At 38.8% G+C, this 27542-nt stretch overlaps 2 protein-coding genes across 2 annotated transcripts in view; both read left to right on the plus strand.

The window, feature by feature from the left end:
• The window catches only part of carhsp1 (calcium regulated heat stable protein 1), a 32805-nt gene extending 26764 nt beyond the window's left edge, over positions 1 to 6041 (plus strand). The window contains exons 4-5 of the mRNA XM_041778557.1: positions 1285 to 1407; positions 5229 to 6041. Coding sequence (XP_041634491.1) covers positions 1285 to 1407; positions 5229 to 5391 — 286 coding nt within the window. The 3' untranslated portion in view covers positions 5392 to 6041. The remainder of the gene's footprint in view (positions 1 to 1284; positions 1408 to 5228) is intronic.
• A 3446-nt stretch (positions 6042 to 9487) lies between these two features.
• Positions 9488 to 27542, plus strand: part of LOC121529490 (neurabin-2-like) — a 44633-nt gene continuing 26578 nt past the window's right edge. The window contains exons 1-5 of the mRNA XM_041817391.1: positions 9488 to 9605; positions 17787 to 18185; positions 20817 to 21025; positions 21108 to 21458; positions 21826 to 22530. Of these exons, the coding sequence (XP_041673325.1) occupies positions 17873 to 18185; positions 20817 to 21025; positions 21108 to 21458; positions 21826 to 22530 (1578 nt within the window). The 5' untranslated portion in view covers positions 9488 to 9605; positions 17787 to 17872. The remainder of the gene's footprint in view (positions 9606 to 17786; positions 18186 to 20816; positions 21026 to 21107; positions 21459 to 21825; positions 22531 to 27542) is intronic.

The raw sequence follows: 27542 nt of genomic DNA on the forward strand, positions 1-27542 counted from the left end.
TATTATTATTATTATTATTATTATTATTACTGTGTTATTACCAGAGGAGAGGGAAGAATGTGAATGTGAGAAATCAAAAGCCAAAATGTTTCAGGTGAATCTAAATTTATTGTCTGTATATTAGGGTCATTATGGTAATATTGCTTTTCAGCGTTCTTGACCATTTGTCAAAGCTGACACGCCCTCACAGTCCTGAAATATGGTCTAAACCACCCAAAGTTTTTGAACTAGGTTTCTCAAGCCCATGAATGCTTATATTCAGTCTGATTTTTGCAGATGCTTTATGGTGTAACAAATACAACAAATGTTTCCAGAGGCTTTAAAAGCAGAAATACATGTATGATTAGACATGTTCAACATAAAAAGTTAGAAAAGATAGAAAAGTCCGGGGTTTTTTTTTTTTTGATGGTGACAGAAAGGGCTCATATAAATGAGGTCTCTGTTTGAGCTACAGGAAAAACAGAACCATCAGTAAGAAAACAATGTTAATGATCAAAACTGCTTCAATAGGTGTCACAGACAGGTAATAGCCACTTTTTGTTTTCTTCATTTTCTCAGAGTAGTTTGGGAGATTTTTCATTAAAAAAAAAAAGGAAAAATAAAAAATCACTCACACAGAGTCCTGAAAGAAACAATTTTTTCTGATTTACTTGAAAAGAATGGGTCTTAAGTTTTAATGCAGCGTAAAATCAGCAAAGATTTGTGGTGACTGTAACCCAAAAGAGATCAAAACAAAAATTAATAAAGTGTTGATGTATATTGTCTTTGGTTGTGTATTGCTATGTGCTTTCCTGGATGTTTTGAAGTAGTTATTATAAAATGATCCTCGCAGCAAGCTTGTGTACAACGCCGATATATTTAAACACCACAGAGGCAGAGACTACAGAGTTGATAAAGACACAAACAGCTCATTGAGATTGATTAGTGAACTTATAAAACATTCAGCATCCTAAAAGACAATGAAAATGTTTGATGTTGCTCTGTGTCCATTGAATGTTCGCCAATGTGGCACTAAAATGAACTTTATCAAGTCATGTCAGCAGTGTGTTCTGTCACCCCGAAGTGGCCAAAAATAAAACCAGTATATGCATTTTTAAGTGCTTTTGTGGTTTGAAATGAAAGAACAGATCATTGTTTATAGAAAACAAAAAGAATTCTACTGAGCATTCAGAATTCTCTGTTTACATGAACAATCTTGTTATAATGGCACAGTGATATAGTTAGAATCTTTCTCCGACCCCTCACCACTCATTCATCCCTCCATCCTCTTCTTACTCTTTGAAGGACGGCTCGTGCATCTGAGGGTCCAGTGTTTACTGGTGTGTGTAAATGTTTTTCCCGCTCCAAAGGCCACGGCTTCATCATGCCATCCGATGGGGGCAATGACATCTTTGTCCACATTTCAGAGTAAGTGTGTGTTTGCTGAGAATGATTGTTATGGACAGATTGATGTGGGCAAATGTCCTGAGTGAGGCTGTTCCCAGTGTGAATGAGTGCATGTTGTCCTCATTGTCTCTGATGAGGTGAGTGAGAGGGCTGCTTTTGTTTTAATCACTGACATCAAATTGTGTCAGGGTGTGTGTAGGAGTAAAGGGAAACACACACTGGGATGGCAACAGCTGTGTGTAGGAGGGCAACAGAATATCTGATGACCTTGACCACGGTGCCTTTGTTATCACCCACAGGCTTCTAACATGGATGTCAGCGGTGTTTACACACATGCATGATAGCACTTTAACACCTACAAACACAAACAGTGTCTGCAGTAAACAGAACTCTAAAAAAGTCTGAAGGGAAAAATAATCATTTTTCCTTTGAGTTTCTTGAGTTTCTTGAGATCATTTTTCCTTATTTGATTAAAGACAGAACCTGGAAAAGATGCACCTTCTCTCTTGCTTTACAGCACACATACAAAAGTGATGAATCGTATCAGAGCTCAAATTTGTCTATTAAACTTCTTTGTAGTCTTAAAAAATACTTAGATACATCAGATGCATAACATTTAAAACAAAATCAACTTTCGAAAGGGCTAAGAAAAAATAAAACATCTTGGTTTTTGAAAGATTGTCAGCTACTTTGCTCTTAAAATGTAGCCTCAACCACTTTTTGGTGAGAGCAGTCCATCTAAATTGGCTTACAATACATGGAAATGGCATTTTTCATGATTTAATAGCTTAAAATAATACAAACAGTCTGTTAAACATCTATTAGAATTCTAAATCCAATGGCCAGTAAGGTTAGAATATAAATAATACGTTTTCTAAATAGAGATCAGCATTGTAACATTAAAGAAAAAACAAAGTTGCAGGTTTACACGAGTGACCTGTCAAGAGCTGTTCAACTCCATCTGCTTTAATAGCCTCCCCTTCGTCAGTATAATTATAGTTGCTAATGTCAATATGACATGGGTGGCCTTCTGCTGTAGACCTGGTTGACTCTAACGGCTACAGCTATCATTATCTGCCTTACATCTCTTATCATTATTATAAATGATAGAGTGTACCTAACAGCTGCTCACCTTCAACTTCTATAGCGGCCATTATCAGTCCTTTAAATTTATCCCTATAGTCTCTAATGCTGAAATTAGAATGTTGCATCCATTATTATCCATGCTCATTGCTGCTAATACTACATATATTGTTACCATTATTACCGACACTATAGCCACATAAGCTTGGCACAAAAAGTAAAGACATTTGTGTTTGGTAGATTATTTCTTTGTTGTGACAATGCTTCTTGGTAATAACTTGTTATATATTGTTGGAAAGCCTGTTTATTACCCTTTTGAATAGTGCCACATTTGTAAGAAACATGCATTTGTGGGATGAGCAGCAGAGCTGAGTATGTGGGTTGTGCTCATGAAAAATTTGTCAAATCTTCTCTGCCAAGGCCAAACAGCTTATTTTGTCATCAACTTTTGTTTGGTGTTGTTTGGTGGATTGGATGATTGAAGTCTGAAGAAACAAGACATACTGGCAATTTAACAGTTTGTTCATTTAACAAACAGGAGCGTCAGTAGCGTGTGGAAGAACAATACACAGCCACAACAGCCTGACACCTCCTCCTCATGCTAGTCACACACTGCTGTAGGACGACATCCCATTCTTCAACCAGCATTTTTCACAAGTCAGCCAATGTAATTGTGTTTATCACTCTGGCACATGGAGCATGCCCAAGATGATCCCACAAGTGTTCAGTGGGGCTGAGGTGAGGACTGCTTGCAGGCCATTTGATCCTCTCCACTCCCAAATTCGGGGGGGCAGTCTCTGATAAACCTTGCTCTGTTGGGCCAACTTTTGTCCTCTTGGAAGAGTCTGTCTATGTAGAGTCAGTGGCAACAGCAAAATAAGCTGTTTGGCATTGGCAGAGAAGATTTAGGAAATTTTTCATTTTTTAACCCACATACCCAGCTCTGCTGCTCAGCCCAAGAATGCATGTTCCTTACAAATGTGGCACCTTTCAATATTGAAATTAACAGGCTCTCCAGTGGTATAAGATTTATTGCCAAGAAGCACTGATACAAAAAAAGAAATAATCTACCAAAAACAAATCCTTTCTTTTTGTGCTAAGTTTATATGGACAAAAAATTAGTTTAAGATGAGTTGTGTTCTGCTCAAGGTTTACGGCTGCTAAGAGGAGGTTTCTCCTTGTCACTGAGACTTTGCTAGATGTTCCTTTGTGCTTAGCTCACGATAGATTAATGTTTGGTCTTTATGAATAATGTAAGAAAGAGCTCTGTCTAGACCGGCCCTCTTTATAAAGTGTCTTGATGTAACAGTTGTTATGAATTGATGCTACACACAAAGATCGATTGGTTTATTGAATGATTTTTGAATGTATTTAAATTGTAATTCTTGTTAGTAATGTTCATGTATTGCAGTAGTGTTGCTTTTAAAAAATAAATTACCATTAAGTAATTTGTGACATTGACTCAATGTTGCCATTTTTTAAACAAAAAAAAAAAAATACCATAACAAAATATATCATATTCATACCATTGATAGTGATATTAATATGACTTTATGCAGGCTAAAAATGATGGCATGCAAAAACATTGAGATGAGATTCAAAGTGTTATGTCAGCCTGTGGACTGTTTCTCTGAGAGGCTTTGGAAAAGTGCTCTTTTACATTCATTTTGATTGACATATGTATGAGAGAACTCTATGAAAACATCAGTTAGATGTTAGTGAATGAGCGAAGGATCTAGCTACAGAGGGAGACAGAGGCAGACTTGTGGTCATGACATTACACACATTGGTTTCTGGATCAAAGCTAGCAGAGATACAACACCAGACCCCAGTTTACCACCTTCATTTCTTTGTTTTTCTAAAAGAAAAAAAAGTATTGTAAAATACATAATATATTTTAGGGCCAATTTTATGAAACATAATCTTTCAGCAGCACTTTCTTATCTACTACAAGATCATTTACAGAGTTTAGCACTCGTGTGAAGGCAGGGTTTCTTTGGTGAGAGGAAGTGATGTCTTGGCTGTTCTCAGAAGCTCGGTGCTGTGAATTAGTTAACAATTAAAGTTCAGACAACTGTTTGCCCAACAGATGACTAAAATGTTTGAAAATTATCCGCTGGGCAAACATCGGGCTTCATTCACCAATCATTCTTGAGAAGCTTTGTTCTAAAATCCCAGTTGCTCAGTTAAGTTCCCGACATTGACAGAAGTGATCTTATCTGTGATTTGTTCTGAAGGAACAAAATCTAAGAACACTAGAGAGCACATTTATACACATTTTAGATGTGATGGCCCAATGATTAATTTTATATTTATTAGCACTCAAATGCGCTAGGTTAAGAAAGACGCAATAACATGTATTTGGAATTTATTTCATTGCATTTTCATAATTGTAGCACTTTTATTCATTATAATTCACAATTACATAACTTAAATGTGGTCAACTTTTGTTGTTTGTTTTTGCATACCTGATGTCTTCCTTCTTTCCTCTCAGTCCTTTTTGCCTTGGGTTTTTGCAAACAGCCCTTCAGTCTCAAGTCTGTATTTGAGCATAAAGGGCCATGTCTCTCTATTAGGTAGGAGAAATGTGTACAACCGTCCAACTAGAAGACATGGCATTCATTGATTTAAGAACATGGGAGAGAAAAATTCAGCCATTTCAGAACATGTCATGTATGCGATGTAGATTTCTCCTATTTACAAACTACCCCTTGGCTACCAGTATGTAAATTCTCTTTCTCACCTCCTTCTCCCTGCAGCATTGAGGGCGAGTATGTGCCAGTGGAAGGGGATGAAGTTAGCTACAAAGTCTGCTCCATCCCTCCTAAACACGAGAAGGTCCAGGCAGTGGAAGTGACCATCACCCACCTCAACCCTGGAACGAAGCATGAGACCTGGTCAGGACATGTCGTCGACAGCTGAGCACTGACCCGGCACAGCTTGGGATGGGAAGGGAACTCTAAAAGAAATGAGAAGGGGTTTGAGGGGTGTTGAATCGATGTTGTTATGATTTAACACAGAGAAAGATGATTTAAGAGAAATGTAAATCATCTAATAGTTTACTTATTGTGGGAGGCTTCCTTTTGTACTGTGGAAATCAGTTGCTATACACTGACGGTTTGACTGGTAAATGAATAGTCATCGTAACAGTGGGAGAGATGTTTATTGTTAAAAGGCTCCTAACAGTAGGTTTATAGCTTCAATTTGTAGACCCCCTGTGTTAAAAGTTGATGGTGCATTAGGTAAATTTGAGTATTTTATTAGTTGATTTCAGCAGCAATCATTTATATCTAGGAATAGGTCTTTTTAACAAATTCTGTATTGCATGTTTGATTCAACTTTGCAGCACTTGGGGATGAGACGAGTGTGATGTCTGTGCAGACAGTGCAGTATGATCCCATGCTGTGAAACACCATGGGATCATTTTCAAGCTATACTGTGTGTGCCTACTTCTACAGAGAACTGACAGCTCTATTTGTGCCTATACTTATACTAGCCTCTCATCTGTGTTTGATCATGCATGGGTGCCTCTGTGAGAGAATACAAGAATTAAAGCTTTTGCATTCAGTGAACTTATTTGTCCTATTCTTTTGATTTCAGTTTTTTATATTAAAATCTTTGTCAAACTTCTAAAAATTTGACATGTATTATTGTTCCCCATATCTTCCAAAATTAAACTAGTCTGTCTCTTCATAGTTAAAAGAAAGAATGAGGCAAAAACTACACATCTTTAAAATTTAATTAATTTCTGTTTTTATTTATTGATTCATTTGTGTTAGCTATGAAATAATTCTAATGAAAGAATACAGATTTTTATCATTTAAATTTAAGACACATATACACTGCCAAAATAAAATTCATCCACAAAAAATGAGGTCTGTAATCCTAAATTAATCACCTTCTCAATATATTGTTTACATTTAACGATAATTAAAACAGAATTCATCACTGTCATTTTTAAAGAGATAATGCATGCAAAGTGCTCTCAGTTAAAAATGTAAAGGCAATTGACATGTTGACACAAAGTGGAAACGTGACTATAAATGTCAACCTGCTGCCCTCTTCTGTTAATTCTTGTTCACTACAACCTGTCGCCCTGACAGGTTTCATCCTCATATTTCTACCCATGGCCACGTAGTAGTTAGCACTGTTGCCTTATAGCAAGAAGGTTCGTATCCTGGTCAGACAGGCCTTTCTGCATAGAGCTTGCATGTTCTCCAAATGCATTTGTGGGCCCTTTTTAGGTATTCCAGCTCCAGCAGTCCAAAGACATGCTCATTAGGTTAATTGGTATCTTTAAATCTCTTGCAGAGCATAGTGTGCCTAGTTTTGTTTTGTTTCTATATGTCAACCCAGTGACTGCTGGGCTTGACTCTATTTTCAAGATCCTGAATGGGACAATCACAGTGGATAGCCACCAGTCACCTCAACTATGAAGGATGATTTACCTTAAAATTAAATGACAACTTGTTTTGAAAATTATGGCAAATAGAAAAATTTAATTATTGTTAGCACTATGCATAACCAGCCCATCAAACATGAAAAAGAAAAAAGTATTTGGATATTGATATAAAACAATGGTGATTGGGCAGGAAACTTAAAAGCCCTCAATAGAAATGTAGCTACTGTGAACTGAGCCATCAGCACAAGGAAATACAAAAAAGAAAGGAAAACAAATGAAGCCTCTAAGTGACTTTAACAACTTTCTTTGAACGCCATCAGAGTTTTTGCATTTTTTTGAAAGTGGCAAAAATGTATCAAAATATACTCCTGAAATAGAAACGTTAGTTTTTTTTTCTTGTTAAGTCAAATAACTTCAAACAGATTTTATAAACAAGAGCCAAAAATTACAGAAATGCAAGAAAATAACATTTCTTCTAACAAACTACTCCACAACCAATTTGATTGCTATGGCAATGAATAAAGCTGTTTTTTTTATATAAGCACTGCTATTCCTTTATGTTTGATAATCTACACTTTTGATACTTATTCACTAAGTGTAATTGTGATGATAGTAATAATATTTTTCAAAGTTATAGGCAGTTTGTTCCTCTGAAGATTGAGAAGGTTCTTGTTAGACATGCTTAATCTTGATGTATTTGTAAATAACTTTCTTTATTTTGAAATAATATTGCCTATATGCTAAAAACTTTGCCCAGTGGTTTGACTAAATAGGCTTGGTGACCACAGGTGACTCCTTGCACCATTTAAAAAAATATAAATATAAGCCAAAAATTCATGTTCATGTATTAATAACATGCCAAATGAGACTTTATCAGATATTATTAAAATAGGGAAGCGTTTAGAAACAACAGCAAATCAGCCATGAAGACCACAAAGTCACAGAGCGGGGCTCAATGACTGCTAAGGCGTATGTTGCATAAAAGTTTCCAATGCTCTACTGATTCATTCGCTGAAGAGTTCCAAACTTCCACTGGCATTAATGTAAGCACAAAAACTGTGCAGTGGAAGCTTCATTGATTGAGCTTCAATGGCCAAGCACTTGTATGCAGGTCTCACATAATCGAGTACAATAGCAAGCTTTGGATGGCTTGGTGTAAATGTGTTCTGTGGAGTGACCAACCACGCTTCTCTGTTTGACAGTCAGATTGGCAAGTCTGGGTTTGGCAGATGCCTGAATACTAGTATGTCACCTGCCTGACTGCATTGTGCCAGCTGTGAAGGTTGGTGGGGGAGGGATACTGGTATGGGGCTGTTTTTCAGGGTTTTGGCTAGGCCCCTAATCTCCAGTGAGGGGCAGTCTTAATACTTAAGCATACCAAGACATTTAGAACAATGCTATGCTTCCAACTTTGTGGCAACAGTTTGCAGAAAGCCCTTCTTTATTCCATCATGGCTGTGCCCCTGTGCACAAAGCAAGGACTGTAGCGACATGGATTGATGAGTTACATGTGGAAGAACCGACCTCAGTGCCTGACCTCACACAGGCTCTACAGAATGAAAGGGCACAAATTCCCATAAAAACTCTCCAAAATCTTGTAGAAAGCCTTCTAGGAAGAGTGGTGGCTCTCATAGCAACATAAGAGGCGGCAACTCCAGATTGAGGATTTTTGACTTTACTTTGAATTTGGCGCCCCCTATGGACAAACCATTATATCTCATGCCTGATCTTGTCCTGTACATTTAGATGCAGTTTCCTCATTTAAAGTCTTCTTCAGAGTCAATCACAGTTTTTCCCATGGACAATGTAAACAAAGGTTATTTCATCAGCATACATTCAGAGAGAGACTATTTCAGTCTGTTTCACGCCTAAATAAAAACTCCTTGTAGGCCCTGTAATCACAACATAACATAATAAATAGTCCATTTGCTTCTGACTTTAAGTTGGAAAAGCCTGTCTTTAAATGATGCAGATGTTTCGGTAATGAAGAATGAGAGGACTCCTCCAGTCTATAATTGTCAAATACCTTTCTCATTCACATGGGATTTTTAGGCGTCATTGTAATTAAACGTGCAGACAATTCATTATTGGAGGTTTTCCGGTTTTCATTGTAGTTTGGTCAGCAGAGGTCGCTAAATCTCCATCCTATCAGGGAAAAGCTTAGCCTGAGCTGGCATGTTTTTAAAGCAGTTCATAGCACATGTGTCATCTAGTCAACAAATCAGGTAGCTAGTCAGTTCAGCTGAGAGTTAAAGTATGATAGCAAGGCTGTGAGACCTGTTGACTGTTCTTTGATGCTTAATAACTGTAATAGGTATTAATTACACCCTTAAACAGAGAAGAAAATAATTACAAACATGTTGCTATACATCTATAGAGGGGAGAAGAGCTTCTCATACACCTGACGACAAAGAGGGCGGGGGGGGGGGGAGGGTTGGTAGACAGAGAGAGGGGGAAATTAACAGAAAATCATAAGTGGACAAGAAAGTAGAGGTAAAAGTGAGAGGGGAAACGCAGATGCAGGAGAGTTGAGTAGGGTTGCGGAGGACAGACGAAGAGGGATGAAGGCAAAATGTTTGGAGGGGGAGGAGGAGGAGAGGGAGGAGCAGAGGGGAAGCAGGCTCTCAGTCTGCTCGCTCGCAGGAGGAATCAGCAGCAGCAGCAGGACAATGGACTGTCTTCAATACGGATCCTAACGGGCACCGGGCTGTCTCCAAACACACTGGATCAAAAGGTACGGTTAACGGGAAAAAGACGCTTGTGTGGTTTCAGACTTTACGTGGGCTGAACTGCGTTCAAATCTGCTGATAGTCTGTGAAGGAGAGGCTGCAGGAAGGAAGCGACGCAGAGCAGCAGACAGACACCCAGCAGGGCCTGCTGTCCGTCTGCATCAGGGTCCATAACCAACCAGTGACACGTTATAACACAGACACTACCGTATGTTCAGGAGTTAAGTCTGTGTGTTGAGGATTTTAACGACCTGGTTAATAACAGATGACAGAATAACCCATATATAATAACCTGCCGCCTTTTCTCTTCTTAAGAAAGGACGTCACACCGAACTCCCTTTTAAATCCTGTTGTTTTTAATTCTTGAAAGTACCTGTTAAAGGAAACACCTCTAATCACGTGAGCAAGAGTTTCACGGGACACCTCGACGTGTTTTGGTGACTTCGTCGTCATTGGTAGTAAGAAACCCTTTAGACGATGATAAAAAATTAAGTCTCAATCAGTACGAGAGTGTAGATTGTCACTTGCCGCCTTGGAGTATTTAACGGAAGTGACATGCGGCGACGACAGGAGCACAACAAATTAATAAACATTTTAACACCAGGAAACGCTTTTCATTGTATTTCATGCGTCCCGAATGAAAAAGCTGCTTGTTGTGAATCGCAGGGACTGTTTTACATAACTTGGGTATGATACAGATCGCGCCAGGAGCAATGCAGGGATAAAAAACGATATTTTTGTGAGGAGGTCCGTCGACAGCCTGCATATGCCTGTCGTAAATGCCAACAAAGCCTCTCTCTAGCCAGCAGCAGCAGCAGCAGCGGCAGGAGCACGCAGTGAGTGCCAGAATGAACCATTGCAAAGGGCCAGCCCCGGGAGTCTCCTCTACAGATGCAGGGATTGTAGTGTGAATAGATAGTCATTGTAGTTGCCATAATGTGCCTTCTGTTGAACATTGTGTGCGTGACGCACATTGACAAGCAGAGATGCAGATGCTGCACAAGCTAGGAGACTAAGGACTTATTACTCATGACTCAAAGGCCATGTCAGAGTGGAGATGCAGACATCTGTGGCTGCTGTCCATCTCATTTACTTGTGGTGACATATTGCTTATGAAGGCTCACGGACAAAAGCAGATGAGATAGGTCACACAGAGCTCCAGTCTTCTCTATTATATCATACGTAAGGCAATGTTCTTTTCCAATACTCACCACCCAAACATCTGACACATGTCATTTTAGATAAACACAGGCTAGGTCTTAGTGTGGTGTAGCCTGTGTTTAGTAAAGGGAGCGGCAGCTCATGGGGCCTCCCATCAATAGATTATAAATCAATATTCATTTACCTCAATATGCTGAGGATTATTGGTGGAGGCAGGCAGTGGTTGTGCTGTGATGTTTTAATTTTAGACTGTATTGACCTGACTCTCACATTGTGTGTGTGTAACATTCGTGGGAGAAGGAAGGCAGCTCTTGGTACACAATACGTTGGATTCTAGTTTCAGAATAGATAAGCAAGTATGCACAGAGCTGATTATAGAGATGTGCAGTGGCAGACAATTCCCACTAAATCAATGACAGCAGTGTTCACTCCTGGGAACACAAACAAGCGTATGCATTTTTTAAAAGAGTCAACCTTAATGAAATGAAATAACACACTGAAAAAAGGCGTCATCCTCTAACAAGACAAACAAAAGAATAAAACCCAGGTTGAATTCCAGGAAGTAACACCAGACCATGGGGGATTAGGGGGAGCAGGAGACTCCCTGATTTGTTCCTGGAAAGACAGAGAATGATTGAGTGATGCTCATGCTGTATTTACCTTTTTTGGCAACTGTAACAAACACCATTTTATGTCATGCTGAGTTTGCATTATTGAAACTGCTGTCAGATAATCTTTGTCTGTGTGTTTCATTTTTGGTTTGTCAGGCATTTATCAGTCACAGACTGGGAGCCACCAGATTCCTCATAAGAATTGAAGGAAAAAAGGCCAAGAGATTAAGACTTTGTGTGTCTGTGTGTGTTTATATTAATTTTTAGAGGAATTCTAAAAGGTTATTTGCCCTCAACTGGATTTGCCCACTTAAGTTCACATGATCAGTGTGTGAGAATCTACTCTTAGACAAGACTGTCACAAGACAGAATGTGGTCGCAATTTGTGTGTGTTTTTGTCCCGTCATGCTCAGTGTTGGCCCAGGCAGGAACACACAGGGTCTCTCCTACAGTCCCCATTTCCTGAGCGCCGTTTACGACAGTGTCTATTGTATTATTGTCAGCATAACTTTTTATTTTTTTTAATTCAATCCAAAGACACTTAAATCTGTGACAATACAAAGTCCTATCAACACCCAGCTTGTTTGGGTTGCTATGGAAAAGGATGTTAACCACACCAAGAGCAACATGATCCAACATGTTTTTGCCACTTTAGTTCAGATGCATGTTGCAGCATATTCTAGCACAATGTGTGAGCCAGGAGATCCTGTCATGAATGGAGTTCTATGTGCCAAGCTTTAATTATTGATTTTTGATCCCCCTGACCATTCTCCAGCCTCTCCATGCTTTCTACATCTATCCTTGAGGTGAATTACTGAAAAGCTATAGGAAGATTTGCTACCAAATCCCGATAGACGTTCACATCACCATTAGGATAAATTGTGATAACTTGCATTGCCTTAACTTTTAGCAATGTTTCTAGATCAAAATATACATTTTATCATAGAATATGTCGATTTCTGAATTACCACATATAGCCACAGAAATAATAGCATACTTATTACTTAAAATTATACCAGTTGCTCTCAAAAGCATTAAAGCATTTCTAACCATGTATCATAGTTGAGTACATCATGCAGAAGCAGGCTAATGCTAGCATGTCTTTGCTGAAGTAGAGTTTAACTTAGTCTTGTTCTGTGTTTTCAATCTTTGAAAGAGCTAGCATTGCAACAGTCACTTCAAGTGGAAAATTGGAGTTTAGTATGGTGCTGTTTTGGCTCAAAGCAATAGTGTACACGAGGCTGCTCAGTATGAAATATCACATCATGTTTGTTTTGTAATAGGGTGAGTTTAATCAAATGAAGAGCATGTTGTATCGTTGTGACAGTGAAACTTAAATCAATCTTCACACCTCAGCTGTGATTTTTCACACAAACCCACAGTCTGTCTCCTTTGGGAAAATGAGATATATTTCTGGCTCAGTCAATATTTGATTAAGTAATAGTTGAGTTACAAAACCCATGTTTTATTATTATTTTGACCTTTAAAGTTAACAGATTGTTCTTGGTTTTACCCCTTGCTGCGATGTTCTCCAAGTGAAGATGATGAAACAACTATTTAATTTCTAATTGAAGCGTAGGTTTCTATAGTTGGAGCTTATTTTCTTATATTGGCTATAATGGTCATTGTTATATTGATAATTTTCAATTTATTTTTTTACATGTTTACATTACTTTGATGTTTGTTATTAATAATGTAACCAGATAATGAAAAACCTTTAATAAGAAGCGATTTATATATTGTTTAATTCAATTTACAACTAATCTTGGAATTTCCCTTTCTGCTGATAGAGAAACTGATCAGGGCTCGACTGATGTTGAATTTTCAGGGCTTATTATTGGTAGCCCATAAGCCTAATAACTGATATTTGGAACTGATTTGCATTTATCATTACGTACAAAATGTATGTTATGTGGCAAACGTAAAATTGCATTATCAAAAACATGAGGTAAATAAACAATTTTGCCCTATCCCTACCAGCATGAGAAACAGCAAAGAGCAACACAGCAGAAACAGGAAAAGCAAAGATGATGCCATACACTCACTGTGTCAGTGGCACCAAGGATAAAGTATTAAAGGTCACATATTTTACCCATTTAAGAGGTACCCAAAACATGCCCGTGAATTTCTTTCCTGAAAAAAAAAAAAAAAAAACTCCAGTATTGGATTTTTGCATGTCTAAAACACCTTCTTTTTCAGCCCTGCTCAGAACAAGCTGTTTCTGTGTCTGTGGCTTTAAGTGTTACTGAGCTGCCTGACTCCGCCCCTCTCAGGAAATGGTTGTGGCTTAATGGATGGGGCTCTCCTGATCCTCCTGAGAGGGGTATCAGGAGAGGAGGGTGGAACTTTCTCCCAAGTGGGAGGGGCCAACCAAACCTGGGGGCAGTGCTAACCCCCTGCATTAAATCATGAGGGGAAAATCTGAGAACAACTTGTTTTAGCACACATATTTTGAAAGGTGGGGGGGTGTTCTGGTACTTAGGGGGATTGTGGACAGGCCAGGGGCACATATTTTTGCTAGAAACACCTGCAAAGGTGTATTTTGCATAATATGTTCTCTTTAATTGGCTAGTACTCATTTGACATGTAGCTAATCAGATTGTTTTGTACACAGGACATTTTTTGAGACTGTGGAGAGTGAAAATAAAGCCTTTGATTAACTTTATTGTTTATCTGTAAAATATAATGCAGATACTGATAACTAGCCAGATATCAGCCTCAATAATCAGTCAGGACAATAATCCATCAACCCCTAAAACTGCCTCCAACGTGCTATGCTAATAGCTAGCTCAGCCTTGTGATAAAACTAATTCACAGCACACTCAAGTTCATTGAATAGGAAGTTAAATTTACAGGTCTAAGGAGTTTGGTCTTTTCTTGTGAACAAGCCAGGTTAGCATTTTTTCCAATTTTCCACTTTTTATGCTGAGATAACCCAACTGGTTGCTGGCCATTGCTTCATATTTATTAAAAGTTTCAATAAAAGTATTAACTAGGGATGCACCGATACATTGATTTAGCATCTCAATTAGTCGATTGTGACTCTGTTTACAAGTATCAGCCATCTGCAAATAATTAACATTATTTGCATTAACTGATATCAGAAGCTGTCTGTTGTGTCATGTCAATTTACGTAGTTCCCCTAACTGCTGAATGAAAAAGGGGATATTTTACTGGGCAGAAGAAGTAAATGGTAAATGGACTTGAGCTTTCTGGTCATCTGACTGCTCAAAACGCTTTTACATCACAGGTCACACCTACCCATTCATGCCCTTTCACACCACTAGCCCTATATTCACACACAGATGGCAGAGTTTGCTATGGAGATACTTAGCCATCATTAATAGCTAATCCCACTCAAATGCATCCATAAACATTTACACACCACCAACAAGGCAGTGGGAGTAAATTGGGGTCAAATGCCTCGCCAAAGTCAGCAACATTTGGAGCAGGAGCTAGGGAACAGAAACCGACAATCTTCTGATTGTGGGACAAATTCTGATCTTTTTTATAGACAAACAAGAGAAAAATTGAGAAGTCTTATACAAAAAAAAGAAAAAAACTGGTGTCAGTATCAGTTGCAGGCTGTTTTTTTAAATGGATTTGGATAAGGAGGAATAATGCTGGGGGCCAAATATGGTTGATAGTTGTAATTATAAGTTGTGCTAGGGTAGGTAGAAGCAGGAGCTAGAGCATCAGCCTAGTCTGGCTGGGTTGAGTGTTATCTCCAATCTCACCCTCCCAGTAATAGAATTACCAGTTTGATAAAAGGGGGGATTTTTAATCTCTTTTAAGAATAAAAACATGCTCAAAAATGGAAGTTAGAATGGCCACAATTTTCTAGTAAGCATTCAAATTATCAGGATATAAAGGTTTCATTACATTCAGACCTAAATGCTTTATTAACATAGCTTAATAATTAGAAGACCAGTTTATGATGTAATAAGTTTGTTTTTTGGCTTTAGTGTCATTGATGCCAGTGATGAAGATTAAGAAATCAAGCCGATGAAAACATCAGACGCTTCTTTAGCACAGATCTGGCAGCACAAAGTGCAAACACAATTAGCCAGTTAATGACACTGTGATTCTGAGCAAACTATTTGATATCTGGGGACCATGAGAGAGCTCTGTGTTCATGCACTGACTTTGTCACAAAGTGAGTTTGGCATTCAGAGCAGCAAGAAAAAAACACACAAGACTTTTGAGGTCACAGTGCGTCATCATTTTAATTGGATTATATTGAGTGCTCCTGGAGCACCATGTGGTTGTGAACAAATACACAGTGAAGCAGTTGTGCTTTTTGATGTAATGTACAGCTTCTTTTTTTCTACCAAAATTAATCTGAACATGGTTTTTATGGATTATTTATATTGTTTATTGTTCTCAAATGTAATGTTTTCTCTTTTTTTATAATCACTACAGTAGTATCTGCCAAATTAAAGATTATTGTCAAACATTTTATTAATTTTCCCCTGCCTGTTTTTATTAATCAACAGTAAAAATTCCCAAAGTATTGACTGCAACATCACGGACAATAAGGCTTTAAAGTTACATCTTAACTTCAAGATTATTTTTTAGGAGCTCAGAAACTTCCAGTTTGAAAGACATTGTGCTAAATGAAATACATGCTGTCGAACAGGCTGAGCAGCAATCTTAGAGACAAATATACTGGCCTTTGTTGTTGAGTGGCCCTTTAAGTCAGACAGTCTGTTCACACTGACCTTAAACCACAATGTTCCTGGTTCAAATCCAGCTGCTGACCAGTGCTACCTGTCGCTCCTCATACCTTTGCTTATTGTGTGTGTGGGTGTCTTTTGCCTTTAGTGCTAGGACAGCTGAATGAAGGGGCAGAAAAAGGAGAGGCAGGGGTAGACACACAAGGGGTAAAGTCTGGGAGTTGAACCTGCAGCTGATACCCTGCCTGTAGTGTCTGTATGGGACCTACACTCTATTCTAATAGAACTTCACACCTCAAGGACAAAACTACAGCTTATGTATTGAGCGCTTAATTGATTACGTCAGATTGATTAAACCATTGCTGTTATTGTTCATTATCTTCTATTAAAGCCTCCTAATGTGTTAATCTGTTTTGTATAAATGAATATCAGTTGGTTCAGAACTCCTAGTTCATGCCAAAAAAGGACATTTGAAGAAAACACATTTTCTCTTTGAACTTGTGATGGACTTTTTTTAAAAACTATTTTCCCTTTTACTTTTTTCACAGGTTTTGCAAATAAACAATAAGTGAAAGAGCCAGCAATTCGTTTATTAAAAAATATTGCTTGTAGCAGCCCATAGTTGGACTTACAGTGCATCCAGAATGTTATGATGCAGCCTGATGCCACAGTCAAAAATATATAATTATATTTTCAATCTGCACTCAGTACCCCATCATCAAATATCAGTTCTTTGCAAACTCCAAGTGGACTTTCGTGGGGTTTTTTTCATTCTTTAGACTTTGTAGAAATGTTAGTTGAGACTTAAGAATGAACTGATTAGATTTCAGAGGCCGTATGTCAAAGGGCAAGGTCATCATGGTTTGAGTTGATTCATGATTTCAGTGTTGAGGTAAATGTTATTGAACACATTTTAACAAACAACTAAACTGAACAAGGTCACTGTGACTTCAAATCTTGTGAGCACACGTCCAAAAATGCATTGAGGGATTTTTGTCAAAACTGGTGAAAACTTAACTTGGACCTGAGGGTGAATTGATGACATTTTGAAGAATAAACATCACTATTTTACACATCAAACTTGACCCCCATATACTTAACTATCTCGTAAATCAGAAATTGGTTATAAAAACATGTACCTACACAGTTAAAAGAGTTACATTTTTGCCATTTACACCATACAAAATCCACCCAAGCCCTTCTCGACCTACCACTGTACTTTCACAGACTGGCTATTGAATATCTCATCGAGGCATACAGTATGACTGCTGCTTTTCTTTAAATTAATAGATATCTTTATGAGTAAAATTCAGAGAAAGTAAAATTTTGAGTGGCTGTAGATCAGTGGTAGAGTTGGTCAAACTGTGCTTGGGAAAGACTGAACTCTAATTTGCTCCTGTTGCTCAGTCCTGTGTGAAAGGATTGACTATTGGACACTTTACATAGCAGCCTCTGCCATCAGTGTATGAATGTGGTGTGAATAGGTGACATTTCAAAGTTGGACTACATGACTGTTTGGTGTGGCATGGCATAAGTCATTAAAGATATTATTAGTGTTTAGGTTTGCAAAAATTAAAAGTATATGATGTAGAGTATGCTGGGGGGTGTTGCTGCAAGTCAAACTCTTGAAAAGTTTAAGGACCACATTTTGAACTGTGATGACTCATCTTGTGTTTGCTTTCTCTGATTCAATATGATATATAAATGCTCCTTCTTTTGTCTCTTGTGTATGACTCAGGAGGTGAAAGTCCAACAGCTCCAGGATGCTGCTGTCCTCATCCCTGCTAACTTGCTGTTTCCTGGGGGTTATTTGATTTACCAAACATGATGAAGACTGAGCCCCCAACGGCCACAGGGAGCAACGGGGCCTCCAGTGGGAGCAGTGGTGGGAGCTCCAATCTGCGGAGTCCCTCACCCCACCGCAATGCATATGAGGCAGGGCTGGCAGCGCTAAAGAAGGCCACCGACCACCTCAACAATGCTGCTAATGGAGGCTCAGAACCTTCCTCAAAGCCTGCGCTTTTGCCCCGCCCAACTGGGAGGGGCCGGAGATACGGATCAAATGTTCACCGGATCAAGAACATGTTCATGCAGATGCAGTCCCCTGGTGATGAGGAGGATGGAGCCAAAGTGATAGGTAATTCAGCTAACCTTAGACTAGCGTATCATTAGCTTAGCTTATTATTTTGCGAAGGAGCAGAATATTTGGTGAAAACTCTGCTCTGCTCTGCTCTTTGTTAGATTTGGAATAAATAAAACACAGTGACCTAGTTCTAGCTTAAGATCTCACCCGAGTATTGCATTTGCCTACTACATTAGTCAGACTACAAATTTAGAGCTCTTGTGAGAAATGTTTCATTTAGTTTAATTTTGGTAACCCTTTAAATCCTTTTGTACGAGGTGGTAACTGCTCATTTTGTCTCATGAATAATAAAAAAATCCACCTGCTTTCTTTTCACAGTCACGTGGATCTTTTATTGTGAATTTTTGCTGTTGGCAGAGGAATAAAAGTATTGTGGTGTTAGGGTGTGCCATATGTGGATGCCCCAGGTTCAAGTCTGGCCTGGGGCTCCTTTCCTGCATGCCTTTTTCCCAATCACTCATCCCTATTTGACACACCTTGTGCCAGGGTGGAACTAATGACATCGAGCTTAGCAGTGCCCAGTGATGAGTTTTGTCATTGAAATCCTCCACTGATATTTCTAAAATTCCTTTGTCAACATTTTTAATCCAAGATCCAAGCTAATCAGCAACCAAAATTCTTTAAATCATTTGATTTGGCACAAAAAAGGAATTTGAAACACAGAAAAGGCTAAGGTTAAAGACAGTACATACTTCTTACGAGGGTGAAAGAACTACATATCCAAAAAACCATTCCTTTATTCACTGTTACTGATAGCTTTTCATACTTTCATGTCATACACAGACCTTCTTACTACATTTTTCTTAATTGTAGTGTTGACATTGTAAATAATTATGTTGTAATGTAACTTGTTTCATAGTATGGCAGCATGTATTGTCATCTTCAACAGGCAGCAGTCAGTGTAAACTTTTCTATTGTTACGCCTTTGATTGGTTGCTGTGACACTCTAGGATAGTGGGTACTGCGCTGTACTTCTTATGGCTGAGATCATTAGTAAACTGTTTTTCTTAAAACTTTCTTTAAATATACAAACTATAGGAGGATAACCCATGGACTTTGGATATTTTTAACATTATTTCCAATAATCAAATCTGCAATAGAGAAAATGTATGGAAATTTTACTTCCAGAGCCATAATGTTGAATTCTACTTTATGTTACAAAAAGTTTTAGTAGGTGTTTTTAGATGTTATTGATTCTTGTGCATGGAATTCTGTGTATCATTTATATGCCAGTCTTTTAACAAAAATAAATGATGAGCTAAAAACAGCCGAATTAATGGGGACTTGAATGTTTTACCCTTTTATTGATTTTATAAATCAATCACGGTCAATATTATTTGCCTTTTTTTTTTGACAAAAACCGACAAAACAACCTCTTTAATGTCAAAGTGAAAACAGATTTCTACAAAAAATGTCAGGTAGATAAAAAAATGTGGTGTAAAATAAGTGACCAAATAAATATATTCACCCCCTTTAAAGTGACTGACCTAATTCAACAGAGGTCCAGCTAAGCTATTAGTGAAATGAAAGACAAAAGAACACTCCAAGCAACTCCTAAAGGTTACTGAAAAGTATAAACTCCCTGGATGAATGTGAAAAAAAATTCGAAGGAGCTGAACATCCCCTGGAGTTCAGTTAAATCAGTCATCAAGAAATGGAAGGCATATGGCGTATGTGTTATCTGCCTAGATCAGGCCCTACTCACAAACTTGAGTGACTGTGCAGGAAGGAAACTAGTGAGAGAGAAAGCCACTATTGAAGAAAACTCATATTAAGTCTCCATTAGAGTAGCCAAAAGGCATGTGGGAGACTCCATGGTCAAGTGGAAGTTTTTTGGTCTGATAGGACCAAAATGGTGCTTTTTGGCCATCAGACAAGATGTAATGTTTGGCGGACACCAAACACTGCACATCACCACAAACACACCATCCCCAATGTGAAGCACGATGTTGGCAGCATCATGCTGTGGGGTTGCTTCTTGGCCGTCAGCCCTGGAAGGTTTGCAAAGCTAGAGGGTAAAACTAATGTGTCAAAATAAAAGAAAATTCTGGAGGACAATTATATTCTGCCAGCAAGAGAAATGCAGCCAAAAAGCCAAATTGTACTGACCATGATTGATTTACAAAATCTATAAAAGGATAAAACATCCAAGGGAGGGAAAACTTTTTAGAGACACTTTATATTTGGGTGTCTAGAGTATCTAAAGACCCAAAATGTGTGAAATATGCCAAACTAATCCTTTGAACATGGTCCTGTGTCTGAAATTATGAAAACTGTTGGTTTATTCAGAATTTGTACCCTCTGTGACATCATTTTGAGTTATTTCAATAATATCTGCCCTTCACCTGGTACCTCCATTCATAAATCTCCATCAAGAGCCATGGAAGCACACAGCTCTGCACTGCATGAATGTTTTATTTTTAGACCACAGGGGACTGTATTAAAAGGTTGAAAAAGGTACAATATGTCTCCTTTAAAGAATGAATCCCTTTCAGTTTTGCCTTGTCTTAACCAAAAACTTGATAAGTGTATTGTTAGCAGAACTCTTGCTATATGAAAACCGAAGATGATGATGGTGATATTCAATCAGAACTTCTTCTTAGTAAAGTTTGCTGTTGTTGGCAGGCAAAGATCAAGCAGTGAAACTCTCCCTGCCGAGGGCATCCAGCCTCAATGAGAACGTTGACCACAGTGCCCTGCTCAAGCTTGGGGCCACAGTCTCAGACAGAGTCAACCGTTTTGACCCGAAAGCAGGTGGAGATGGTGGGGGCTCCTCTGTGGGATATTCCAAGCTCCAGGAGACCAGGAGGATCTTTGAACAGCGGACTCTACAGGTAGAAGTCTTTCTGTTTAACTAGGATTTCCATCATAATCTGATTTGAGACACTACAACAGTCTGAGTATTTCGTCATATAGGAGAAGCAGGCTGCCACAAACAGGATCTTACTGACGAAGGAGCGTGCCTCAGGCTTTCAGGACAGCCGTCTAGATGTTGTGGCTCGCTTCAACGGCTCCACAGAGGCTTTGGACCGGCTGGATGACACTCCTGCTCCTACTCCTCCACCTGGTGCTGTTCCCTCTGCTATCCCCTCGGCTGCAGCTTCAGTCGGGCCCGGAGATGCTGTCAGCCCGACAGTGAGCCAGCTCAGTGCAGTGTTTGAAAAGAGTGAACCGCAAAACAATGTCTACCTCCCCAAACGTCGGTCGGGCCCTGCCTTAGCACCAAAGCCCAAACCCCCAGCTAGAGCAGAGCCTCCTACGAGGAAGGTGAACACAATTAGCTTTATTTTAAATAGGATGTCTCAGAATTAAAGGAATCTGGTTAAAGGGAAATTTCATCAACTATATATGTGTAACATGCTGATGTTTCCTAGAGAAGCTAGTGCCAAAGTGCCCTATACCTTCTTTACCAATTTGTTATTGGCTGCGATAACCTGACCTTCCCTCTCCCTTGATAAATTACAAGTAAATAATATTTAAATGCGCTAGTGATCTGATTAGTCAGTTTAGGGACTGCTTTATAAGCAAATTGAGTTTACATTTATAATGAATGTGTTGTGGAAATGAATTTGATTGGATTGGATTGGATTGGATTCAGTGAAGAGATGATCTCAATCTCTTGTTCTCTTTTCAGGGAAAGGTGATCCCCCCAGGTAAGGAGACCCGTGAGGAGGTGCCAGGAGGCGTTGTGAGCACGCAGGCAGCAGATCTTCAGGAATCTGTACAGAGGAGCAGAGAAGAAGAGGTAGCTACTAAGGAAAAGGAGAGGTTAGGACAGTCAGAGGACCAGCTCTCCAACTCTTCACATTCCCTATCATCTTCAGTGGCTTTTTCTTCCTCCTCGACCTCCTCAGAGGTCAAACCGCAGTCAGAAGCTCAGCCAACAGTGACTGAAGCCAAGGGTTCAAGTACAGAGGCTGCTCCTGATCAGGGGCCACAGATTGACGAGCAGGACGGTCCTTCTGCAGGGTCTGAGGCTACAGCCAGACTTGTGCAGGCTGAGGTTCACGCTTCACTAGAAAATGGAGAAAAAGAACCTCAGAGTTCCTCTCCCTCATCAGAGGAGAAAGAATTGGACGCTGAGAAAGAGGAAGAAGAGAACGATGATGATGGCTCAAGAAAGGATGATTATTCAGAGGGGGATCTGGTAGATATCAGTGCCTATAGTGGACTTGGGGAGGACGACTCTGGGGGCAGCCAGCTAGATGATGAGGAGGATGACGACGATGATGATACGTTTCAACCAGAGACCAGCTGCTCTGAGATGCCAGGCCTACCTGAGGAAGAGGAGCCCCCACCACCCAATAGGAAGATCCAATTTAGCACTGGGCCAATAAAGGTGAGTTCTGCTTTGTTATTTTTCGTAGTTTTTTTTGTTCTTTTTTTTTTTTTTTTTAATTTTAATAAGCGGCCCAGTCTGTTGAGAAATAAGATATTGCACTTTTGGCCTTGAAAGTGTTCCAGCAAAATCAATACCGTCCTTTTCTCTTTTTTAAATACAGAACCAAGCTGCCACTTGAGTCAGCGCCTGTCTTTTTAACTGGACCATGGTTGTTTTTACTCAATGCTGTGTCATTTAAATAAGACTAAGTGTGCAGTAGCTTTTTTTGTAATTATTTAGTGAAAGGAAAGGCCACACTCTCAATAACAGGGGATGAGGCAACAGTTTTATCCTTTCACTTAACTCTCCATAAACTGCAATAGTTATTTTCATATCACCAATGAAGCAAACCTTTATGAAGAATATGGGAGAGGGCATTTCAGAATTTTCCAGCTTATCTTTTTTTGTCAAAGACTGTCTCGGTTTTTGCTTACTCTTTTGTCACAAAGAAGATCCAATTAACTGACTGAGCATCACTTTTTAGGCTTAAGGGAGCCAAAAGTGGAATTAAAAAAAAAGCCAAATGACAACAAAAGAATGGAAAGGGCTTTTGTTTGCTAACAAGCTTGGAAATAGGTAACCTATGTATCTGTCCAGCTTTTTTCACTGCTGTTGAGTACATTCAAATACTGCAGGTGTAATTATGAAATACCAGGAAATTCTGAGCTTTAGTTGTTTTGATAATTTCCAAAATTATGCAAAAAATGCAGTTTAGAGTCTGGTAACTGAGTATTAGACCTCTTGTTAGAAATGTTTGGCTGGTTGTTTAACAAAAACAGTCTTTTAGAAGACTTACTGCTTCAACGAGATATTTTATGCGCCTATAAGGATTGGGAGATAACATGGTAGTACTGTATCCTGGGGTATTTAGAAATAGCCACAGTATCCCCTTAATTACTTTAATGGAGGAAAAAAATCTGCCTTGTAATATGCACATATTAATTATAGATGCCTTAAAGGCATTGGTTTCCAACCTGGGATCCGGGTTGTAAACCAATGGAAACTAACCGGGTTGGTTTCCAACCTGGGGGCGCCAAAGGTCTAAGGGGGGGCACGAGGCTTTGTCTGCTCTGAGGCTGCCAAAATTAAGTTTGCAAGTATTGACTAAAACCATGATAAAGCAGTTATTAAATAATTTCTAAAAAAAAACTTTTTTTGATAAAAAGCATGCATGGGCCTTTTCTAGGGTTTTATCACTGAAACTGTTAAGGACTCAAGGAAGAATGGTTGGGAAACTCTGCCTTAAAGGGATATTTTTCTATTTTTAAGTTTTTCTAACAGGACGTATTTGGAGAAGCTAGGTTGTATAGCGTAGCAGATACAATTGCTCCATATAATGTAGCGTGAAAATGGGCTGACAAACATTGTTTGCTAAGTTGTATGCTATAGTGAAAATTTAAGAAGTGTTTTATTTCTCTATGTGTTTGGTACTATTTTGCAATGTGAGGTTTGGCTATCGGCTACATGCTCTTCTCCCCTCAGCATATCTGAACAACTGTTTGGGTCTGTGGCTTCATCAGAAGAAACAACAGCCAACTCTCTAAAACTAGTTACTTCAGCTCAATTTTCCACTCTCACATCTAACACATTGTTTTCATAAAGTAAAAATACTGTGCTGACTAAAGTTTGTCAAGTTATCAGCCATTTGAAGAATAAAGCAACAGTCGTAAACTTAACTTGGATGACAAATTTCCATTCAGCTCTTCTCTGGGTTGTGGTTGGTTTCTCCAAATTATCTTTAGATAATCAAAGAAGGTCAGTAAAACACCAGTGTTCAGTAAGGCAGGGAACTCTGGATGGGCTGTGATGCAGACAGTTGTCTGTGATCTGCTATTCTTGATCAGAAATGTCCTTTAGAAGTGTTGCGCTAAGTGTTAGTAGCTCTGCGGATGTGGGCTCATGGTTTACACACCTACATTTAATCCCCTGTCCTAGTGTCACTCAGTTTATCAGTGAAGAGTACGAACAAATATAAAACACATCCCATTCCTGTTGTTTTAAGACCTGTCAAAAGAAGCATTTTCCCAAAAGACTGAAAGCTTGTGTAGAAGCTTTTCTCTGTACATCAGAAAATGCTGTTTGGTCTGAGCTGCTTCTTGTATGATGTGATTTTTAATAATGTGACGGTAATACTGTATGGGAAAATATAGGGAAAATTTGATGGTATATATAATTGACTACCACCCAATCCTAATGCCCATTACCACTGGTGCAGTGTTGGTATCACACAGATAACATCATGTTTCTGAAGCAACATTTCTTTTTGTAATTTTTCCATACCAAAAACTTATTGTGAGTTGTTAAGTAGACAGTAAGAAAAAAATTGTATGGCTTTGTCCAATTGAGTCCCCACAATTGGCACAAGCTGGAGTTCCCAACAAGAGCTTTGATGTGTTAGAAAAAGAGAGAGAACACACAAAGGTTTGAGTTTTGTGATCTGTTGTCTATTTGAGTATTAACTCTACACCAGAAGAAAGAAATGATTTTTGAAGACCAACTGACTTCCTTCTTGTAGAACATCACACACTTACGCACGGGTTGCTCAGGGGATTTTCTCTGTTTGATTTCACCACAGTATTTCCTGCTGACTTGAGCTCAAACTGTGTGATTGTGTGCGTGCTTGAACATAGATCTTAACAGAAGCTTTTTCTATGCTTGAGTGCTCAGTCCTTACTCAGCCCCCACCCACTGCACCAGTCAGCTGGTTGAGCTCTGTGAATTGTGAAACATGCCTTAACGTGTCATGATGAAGCTGTGACATTGACAACATACTTCCTCTGTGAGAGAGGAAAGTGAATAGCTTACCATGGAGTTTAATATGATGACATACATGTAACAGAAGAGACAGGATATAAGAAGAGTCCTGTGATTAAATCCAGGATGGTAAGGCAGAATTTAGGTAGGAAAAAGACAACATGATAAACAGTGGCTTTGCATTGTAAAATCACAATTCATGCCTGATCATGTCCTTTTGTGCAGGTGATCGAGGGTTACAGTTTTCATTTCATGGCAGATGTCAGGTCAAAAAAGGATTCTTTACATTTTCTTGGATCTTAAAACATTTAACCACTGACCTCTTTAGCCACATGGCAGCTAAAAGTGGAGCTGTGGCCTGAAGCAGAGTTGTTTACTACTTAGTGCTACTGTGAACTGCGAGTGAATCATGTCAAATGAGCACCTGCTACAGCAGAGCAAAAACCTCTGCTTTCATTCAGAAAACTGTTTTGAATATGAAACGCAGTTATCCAAAAGTTATGTTTTCTGTTGGATAATTTATACCATTTGCATGTTTCGTTTCCACACTACAGCAGAAGAAAACATACTGTCTACTCTCCCCAATGTGTAGCCAGATGTGACTCTTCTTCACAACAAACACCTGCAGAACACTAAGGCTAAATCACCATCAAAAAGGTTCAACTTAATTTCAGTTTAAACAGGAAGACTGGGGTGTCAGTTTGGCTCAGTGGGTAGAGCAGGCACCCACATACAGAGGCTGTAGTCCTTGAGGCACTGGTTGCTAGAATGATTCCCAGCTGGCGCTGTTTGGTGCATGTCAGTCCCCATGTTTCATGTCTCTCTTCAGCTGTCCTTTCCAAATAGAGGCAAAAACCCAAAAATAATCTTTTTAAATAAAACAGGAAGACTAAATACAGACAAAATCAAGAATTCCACATTAGTTGCTAGACTTTGTAGTCTTAGTGATTCAGCTGTTTCAGATATGCTGCTGTAAAGAAAGCTATAGGCTCATTGAGCTTCCTCCTTTAGCTCTTGATTTGTTTCCTCCTTTGAAGTTACTTTTGCCTTGAACAGTCTGCATTGGCCTAAAACATAAACTTTAAGCTTCAAAAACATGGACAACAACAAAACAAAGCTGAGATTTAATATGTATGACTAGATATGACTAGTGAAGTGAGGACATAATCTTTAATAGTGTGAGAAATGACATTACACTCTTGTTCCTCGAAAACTGATGATTTGATTTAGTGGTCATAAAAGTAATTGTGACAAGTTGCAGGTATCTTATTAACAAAAACACCATAAATACAGAATTATTGCAGTTTGGCCACCACTACACACATGGATGCTACAGCAAATTCCCCTAACACTCATGCTAACAAGAGTTGTAGATAAGTCTTTGTAACAGGGCATTGAGAAATTATCTACTTGTAGGTAAGAGCTTGGTTGCAACCAGCCCTAATAGCATTAGCTTTAAAATGCAATATTAGCTCTGCTTGGTGTGCCCTATTCCAAATATTTTGCAAGTATCCACCAGGCTAACTTTTAATGAGAATACATACAGGACAGGACATACATGAAATTTAATTTGTATGTGAAATAGATTCCTGCCTTCTAAATGTTTACCACACACGATACAGTTATAGAAATGATTGGTTGTGGTTTGCTAACATGGTGTTTGAATTAGAAAAAGGAGGCTACTTCCACCAACTCATTACGAGAAATTGCGACCCATATTCTTCAAAATGTTCAACAACTCAAATGTATTTAATGAAAAATTCTAAATTTTGACCAGAACTAGAGCAAAAGAGACAGAGCTAAAAGAAATATGTTTTAAAATCACATGATTACAGAAGGACAAGTATGCATACTTTTTATTTTACTCCGTTTTTCACCTAACATGACATGCCAGATAAACTGTTTTAAATATCCATTACATAGATATTTTTCACATGAATCTGGGAAAGCTCCTGTAGAAAGCATTTGGAAAGGGCTGGATTTTTAAAAAAATTCTTGGAAGGTTGATTGGATTAATGTTCTGTCTGCTACATTTAATGACACGCAAATTAAAACGACAACACATTGTACACATGCCCTTCTCTTGAGATGAGAGGTTACTGCTGCCATAGATTGTTAATGGTAGAGCTTCTCGACAAATAAAATTCATGCCAAGGCTGGTCGAGGAGACATGCAAAAAAGTCTTCTCTGCTGAGTCAAGCTTTTGGTGTGACTCT

This window comes from Cheilinus undulatus, linkage group 21, assembly GCF_018320785.1.
Source record: "Cheilinus undulatus linkage group 21, ASM1832078v1, whole genome shotgun sequence".
NCBI classification, from domain to species: Eukaryota; Metazoa; Chordata; class Actinopteri; order Labriformes; family Labridae; genus Cheilinus; species Cheilinus undulatus.